The sequence below is a fragment of the Anolis sagrei genome, chromosome 12 (assembly GCF_037176765.1).
Source record: "Anolis sagrei isolate rAnoSag1 chromosome 12, rAnoSag1.mat, whole genome shotgun sequence".
NCBI lineage: Eukaryota > Metazoa > Chordata > Lepidosauria > Squamata > Dactyloidae > Anolis > Anolis sagrei.
The window spans coordinates 5,139,012-5,146,511 of NC_090032.1; the positions used below are offsets into that span (position 1 = coordinate 5,139,012).

The window sequence follows — 7,500 nt, forward strand, 5'->3', positions numbered from 1 at the left end:
TCTCTATCTATCTCTATCTATCTATCTATCTATCTATCTATCTATCTCTATCTATCTCTCCACCCATTCAATGATCTAGTCATTGGTCTATCAATCAATCAATCAATCATCTATCCATCCATCCAGTGAGCCATTCAATTATATCTATCTATCTCTCCATCCATCCATCCAGTGATGATCCATTCAATTATCTATCTATCTATCTATCTATCTATCTATCTATCTATCCATCCAGCCATCGAGCCATCGAGCCATCCAGTGATCCATTCAATTATCTATCTATCAATCGATCCATTGATCCATCCATCCATTCAGTGATCTAGTCATTGGTCTATCTATCCTTCTTCTATAAACCTGCCTATCTATCTATCTATCTATCTATCTATCTATCTATCTATCTATTCAGTGATCTAGTCATTGGTCTATCCATCCATCCAGTGATCTAGTCATTGGTCTATCTGTCTATCTATCTATCTATCTATCTATCTATCTATGCTTCTTCTATAATCCTGCCTTTCTCTCTCTCTCTCTCTCTCTCTCTCTCTCTCTCTCTCCCTCCAGCTATCTATTCAGTGATTTAGTCATTGGTCTATCAATCCATCCATCCATCCATCCAGTAATCTATTCATTGGTCTATCTATCTTCTATCAACCTGCATCTATCTATCATCCATCCATCCATCCATCCATCCATCCATCCATCCATCCATCCATCCATCCATCCATCCAGTGATCCATTCATTGGTCTGTCATCGTCATCTATCTGTCTGTCTGTCTATCTATCTATCTATCTATCTATCTATCTATCTTTGTTTTTACAGTTTAGGTTAGTGTGGTGAGAATTCTTTAGGGTTTTTTTAGTACTCAGAAATACTTCTCCTTGTTAACCCGAGCTTGCCTCCATCTTTCTTCCTTTGCCATTCCTAGATTTCAAGTCGGATTTGGAGACGGACATCGGTTTGAGGACCAGTGGCTTCCTGAGGGACCTCTTGGTTGCCTTGGTCCAGGTAAACAAACCCATCCGTGTGTGAGCTATGGATGTCATAATTCAGGCACTTGCAGACTGGCAAGTGTTGGGACTGTTCTTCCCATCATCCCCAGCCCATCTTTGACGTATTTGATTCTGAGCTCAGCTGGGAATCACACACTAATGCAGGCATTGGGTTGCACCTCCCAACATCCCCATACGATAGGGTCTTGGCAAAGGAAAGGGAGATCATTCCTTTTGCTTTCGAGTACCTGGCTGGATTCCTGCACAAATTTATTCAACCTGCCCAATAAAAGCTGCTTGGCAACGTTTCAGGAATGCGTTTAACCCATTGACGTTTTGTCTGCAAGTATGGAAGTGGGCGGCGTGGTGCAATTTTGTGTTGCTTGCTCACACCCCTTCGTCAATATTTGCACAATCAGGAATGTCAGAATGGCGGAAGATTTCCTCCTTCTTGGCTCAGTCTCTGAGTTTTCGGAGATGAGGAACCACGAGGAAGGAACCCGGTGAGATCTTGGAACACCAAGATGTATCATATCACTACTACCTCAATACTACGGTGTCCTGGGATCTGTAGTTTGGGAAGGTGCCATATTTCTTTGGAAGGGAAGGATGGAGCCAATGGGAGCCAATGGGAATGAAAGTGGTGTCAATGTGCATTCGTTCTATAGTATAGATATGCCGTAAAAAGGTTATTTCTCGTCTCCCGCCCCCAAGGTTCCCATTGTAGGAGTTTACAAACAAATGCTACAATTCCCTCCAAAACTGAGCAGAGTTTGTCCCATCAATTTGATTAATTAATTCAGATTTTTCTCATTCCATGTCTCCTTCTCTGCTTCTGAAAGGGTAACCGGGAAAGATACACCGGAGTCATTGACTACGTCTTGATAAAGCAAGATACGAAGGTGAGACACGCCTGGGGAGGCCCGTCTTCAACCATGAGGAGGCCATTTAATGCTACTAATTAATTACTAAAATGTGGAAAATTCGCAAAGCTTACTAAAATTGGCCAAATTTTCAAAATTTATAAAATTTATAAAATTTATAAAAAATGTGCAAAATTTGTGAAAATTTGCAAAACTTAAAATTCACCAAATTTGTAAAAAAAAAAATTAAGATATTTCTAAAACTTTTCAAAATGTGCCAAATTTATAAAATGTGCAGAATTTGTAAAAATATAGGCAAAGCTTATCACAATTTGCAAAATTTGCAGTTTATAAATAATTGTAAAATGTGTGAAAATTTGCAAAATTTATCAAAATTGGTCACGATTTGCAAAACTTATCCAAGTTTGCCAAATTTGTAAAAAAATTTACAATGTTTCTAAAACATAAAAATCTGCCAAATTTGTAAAAAAAAGGCAATATTTCTTTTTTTAAATGTGCAAAATTTGTGAAAATTTGCAAAGCTTACTAAAATTGGCCAAATTTGTAAAAAAATCAATATTTCTAAAACTTTTCAAACTGTGCCAAATTTATAAAATGTGCAGAATTTGTAAAAAAAAATTACAATGTTTCTAAAACATAAAAATCTGCCAAATTTGTAAAAAAAAAGACAATATTTCTTTTTTTAAATGTGCAAAATTTGTGAAAATTTGCAAAGCTTACTAAAATTGGCCAAATTTGTAAAAAAAATCAATATTTCTAAAACTTTTCAAACTGTGCCAAATTTATAAAATGTGCAGAATTTGTAAAATAAAAATTAGGCAATTTGCAAAATTTGCAGTTTATAAAAATATGTAAAATGCATGAAATTTTGCAAAATTGATCAAAATTGGTCAAGATTTGCAAAACGTATCCCAGTTTGCCAAATTTGTAAAAAAGGCAATATTTCTTTTTAAAAAAAAATTAAATGTGCAAAATTTGTAAAAGTTTAATTATTAATATTAATTAATATTAATAAATAATAAATGATAAATACATTGGCCATTGAATTCTATTAATTAATTATTAATCAATATTAATTATTAATATTTAGTTAATATATTAATATATTAATCAGTATTAATATGAATTAATATAAATAATAATAAAATTATTGATATTATTAACTGGTCATTTGTAATTAATTAATTAATATTATTAATTGGTCATTGTTATCCGGTTAGCGATAGGGGCCGAAGTGGAGGTTCCCCATCCATTCTAGGAAGCCGAGCTCTCCTTAGCATGTGGTGTAGGAACAGATTTGCTCATCTGAACCTGCACATTTTAGGTAGAAGGGACTGAATGGCACATAGATTGGTGGTTGTATGGATGGCAAGCCTTGCTGTACCCTTGTTGGGTGTTTGCTTTGGGCTTTGCTTTGTCACTGGACTATTACGGGGAAGGATAGCATTAAGGAATAGGTTGCCAATGCCAAGTGAGACTTGCCTGCAATTGCCCCAAATAAATAGGCTACGAATTCCTTGGAAGAACACATCCCTGGGCATTTGTCAGCCCTCCAATGCAATTGTATGATCAACTTCAAGTTGAAATTGTCCATAGAGTTGCATTGGAGGAGCTAGAAATTCCTCGAGGGAACACGTCTCTAGGATTTGTGGATCCTCCAACGCAATTCTAAGGCAGGAGAATACAGTCGTCCCTCGGTGTCCATGTCGAATTGGTTCCAGAACCCTTGGCGGATATTAAATGGTACAGTGTAATATGTATTATTATAATAAATGGCAAACACCCCAAAAAATAATAATAAATGGCACAGCTGAACGAGACATGAAGCCGATCAATGCTCAAAGAATGGCAAATCGGGCAAAACCCCGGGACCTGAAGGCACAGACCGAGAGGGCCGACTGTAAACAAAAGCCATTACCACAAGTGTTTTTTTAGCAAGCGAGAAAAAGTCTACCTTTTGGGAGGATGTTGGTGGTTTGGACGGCAGGACAATTTGCTAGGAAACGTCTCCCCGAATGCACTCGGTCTCATTGTGTGTCTGTTTAGGCTCTCACCGAAGACTGTGGCGGTGATGTGCAGAGGCCGAAGGAGAGCGAATGGATCCGAGTCCTCACTCAACGTAGCCCTGAGCATCTCAACCGAGGCAAGGCCAAATCTCCAAAGCCGAGACATTATTGTTTTTGTACCCAGCTCCCTCGTCTGTTCTTCAAACCCTATGAAGAACAGACGAGGGAGCTGGGTACATGTTTCCAGACATTTTACCATTTGGGGAAACATTCACATATACTCCAACATTCATTCGTTCATCATGCATACATTACCATCCCTTCTTTCTTCTCCTGGAGAAGAGAACCAAACATAAACCAAATTGCCTTCCCTACAAATCTGCCTTTCGGCTGAATACATCACATTTCTCCATCCCTTGGTGTACAAAATCTGCATTCCTGCATATCTGCCACACTTTTAGATAGTAAAAAGGTCTCTTATATAGGAATATTTCTGCTGTTGTTGTTCTGAGAAGTTGTAAATGACCGACAGGTTGTTTTTCCCATCTAAACATGCTCATTCCATCAGTTCCGAACAGATGTTGACTTTCCTTCTTAATGTAAAAAAACATTGTAAATACCTCCATTACTTAAAGAATCATTGCCTTTAACCATGTAAACATGTTGTTTTCAACCAAGAGTTAATCATTGTCTCTGGTCATGTTAGTAGTTCAGCCGTTCATGAATTGTATTGTCGAAAGCTTTCATGGCCGGAATCAGCGGGTTATTGTAGGTTTTTTCGGGCTATATGTCCATGTTCTAGAGGCATTCTCTCCTGACGTTTTGCCTGCATCTATGGCAAGCATCCTCAGAGGTAGTGAGGTGAGGATGCTTGCCATAGATGCAGGCGAAACGTCAGGAGAGAATGCCTCTAGAACATGGCCGTATAGCCTGAAAAAACCTGCAACAACCCAGTTCATTAATTCTTCACCTCCTTTTTGTAGTTTTCTAGGCTTCGATATTTTTACGAGGGTTGAATGAAAAGTAATGCCCCCACCTTCGTTACTTGGGATTGGATGGGAATATTTTAATAAATCAAACGCAGAAACAATCCTTAGAACGTCCTCTTTAACTACCACTAATCACCAGACAATGAGATACATTTCTGCCAATGATGAACAAGTTTTCTGAAGCCGTCATGGAAGAAGTCGACACTCTGTTTCTGCAACCCATCGTGCATGGATCTTCTGATAGCCAAAACAAGCAATAATGTGCCTCACGCATAATCACCAGACAATTGGATACATTTCTGCCAACGATGAACAAGCATTCTGAAGCCGTCACAGAAGATGTCTGTGCACTTTCATTTCAGGCATCAGCATCCTGGGTACCCATCGTGCACAGATTTTCTGATAGCCAAGCAAAGGAATAATGTGACCCACACGTTCTTGTGAAATGCCGATTATGCTTGAAATTTCTCTCTGAGTGATACGACGATCGTCCTGAATCAATCTGTCAACCTTTTGTTTGTGAAACTCGGTGGTTGCTGTCACAGGACGTCCAACTCTTTGTTTGTCATGCAAGTCAGATGATCCCGCCTCAGCATCTTTAAACTTACTCGCCCAATGACACACAGTACTCACATCAACACAATCACCATAAACAGCTTGCATTCTCTGATGAATCTCCTTTGGGGTGACACCTTCTGCTGTCAAGAATTCAATGACTGCACGTTGCTTAAGTCGCATTGACCGACCGTCCGCGCAGAGTTCCATACTTCGCACTTTAACAACAACACAACCTTTCAGTGCGAAGGCTTCCTGCCAAAATGTAACTGTAGAGGAGAGTCTACTGAACAAGCCAGTACCTGCTGCATATCAGTACTGCCATCTTTTGAGGAGTTATGAAGGTGGAGACATTACTTTTCATTCAACTCTCAAAATAGAACTGTAGAGGAGAGTCTACTGAACAAGCCAGTACCTTCCGCATACCAGTACTTCCATCTGTTGAGGAGTTACGAAGGTGGAGGCATTACTTTTCATTCAACCCTCCAAAATGGAACTGTAGAGGAGGTCTACTGAACAAGCCAATACCTGCTGCATACCAGTACTGCATCTGTTGAGTTATGAAGGTGGAGGCATTACTTTTCATTCAACCTTCCAAAATGGAACTGTATAGGAGAGTCTACTGAACAAGCCAGTACCTTCCGCATACCAGTACTGACATCTGTTGAGTTATGAAGGTGGAGGCATTACTTTTCATTCAATCCTCCAAAATGGAACTGTAGAGGAGAGTCTACTTAACAAGCCAGTACCTGCCCCATACCAGTATTGCCATCTGTTGAGGAGTGACGAAGGTGGAGGCATTACTTTTAATTCAACCCTCCAAAATGGAGCTGTAGAGGAGAGTCTGCTGAACAAGCCAGTACCTGCCGCATACCAGTACTTTTCATTCAACCCTTGTAGAATGGTATCTTCAGACTTGATAGGCCTCCATCACACACTTTTCACACAATTCACACAATTTCATTCCAACCACACATCACAATCTTGACACTATTGTCCTATTCTCCGCAGTGTTCAGCTGTTACCACAATTCAACTGGGTGGCGGATCGAAGACGCTGTTGAAAAATACTTCCAGGGGATTGACCGAGAGTCCGGCTTGACGCTGGGTAAGTCCCTTAATTTCGACTCCCATCATCCCCAGACGGGGCAGGATGGTTTGTAGAGTCGATCCAACAAAAGAATCGAAAATCTGAATGCAACCCAGTCCTTTTCAGAATGGGCTGCGGGAAAGCACTCTGTGCATGCACAGGAGCTCACTGGGAGCGAATTCAGCTACCTGTTGGGCAGGTGAACCTGTTTGGGTGTAGTGTTTATTTTGAAGGTGGGTCTACATGCTCCAAATCCATATTCTATCGTGTCAAGGAGTCTTGAAAGCATGGGAACGGTGACCGGGAAAATATAGTCTGCAAGGTTTTCTCTCTCTTGATCGTTGCAACAAACGATGCAAATTACCACCAATGAATATTCATTGGTTCCTTTTTTGCATACATTATACACATTGGAGTTTCGGCTGAAAGTGGAATGTGTTGTGGTTCAGCACGATTCTGGGCCTGAGATGTTCTCTGACGATGAGGATGATGGCATTCAGATTCCTGGCTCTTTTTCTGTGCCTCGGATCCCTGGGCCTGCTCCTAGGTCTTTTTCTGAGGCTCCCACAGACTTCTCGGAAGAAAAGAATGCTAACGAAGTAGATAGTGAACACGTGGAGAGGCCTTTGCCTTCCCACGCTGATAGTGAAAGTGCAGAAAGCCTTGATAGTGACCTGACCTGGCAAGCCCGTCTTGATTTGAGGGTCAGGAGGAGTTCTCGCCTAGCCAGCGGACGAGAAGCCAGCTCGGGGAAAGGTCATCGCAATGCTTTCATGTTGGTGAGAGCGTAATGTTTTCATGTTAGCAAAAGGTATTTAGGCTTCTTGCAAACGAAGGGAAAGTGTCAGTTCAACGTAGCTTGTTATCCTGAAAGCTTCATGGAATAACCTTAGCTGGAAAGCAACACGCTCGGGGTTTCTTTATTTTGACTTGGACTTTTTCCTCAATAAACTATACAACTACAGCTCTTGTGTGACGGTGTTTGGA

The 7,500-nt window shown here is 40.3% G+C and overlaps 1 protein-coding gene across 1 annotated transcript in view; it reads left to right on the forward strand.

Annotated features, from left to right (window-relative positions):
- The window catches only part of ANXA9 (annexin A9), a 17,895-nt gene that overhangs the window by 4,910 nt on the left and 5,485 nt on the right, over positions 1-7,500 (forward strand). Inside the window, exons 7-10 of the mRNA XM_067472639.1 lie at positions 927-1,006; positions 1,833-1,892; positions 3,921-4,017; positions 6,436-6,531. Of these exons, the coding sequence (XP_067328740.1) occupies positions 927-1,006; positions 1,833-1,892; positions 3,921-4,017; positions 6,436-6,531 (333 nt within the window). The remainder of the gene's footprint in view (positions 1-926; positions 1,007-1,832; positions 1,893-3,920; positions 4,018-6,435; positions 6,532-7,500) is intronic.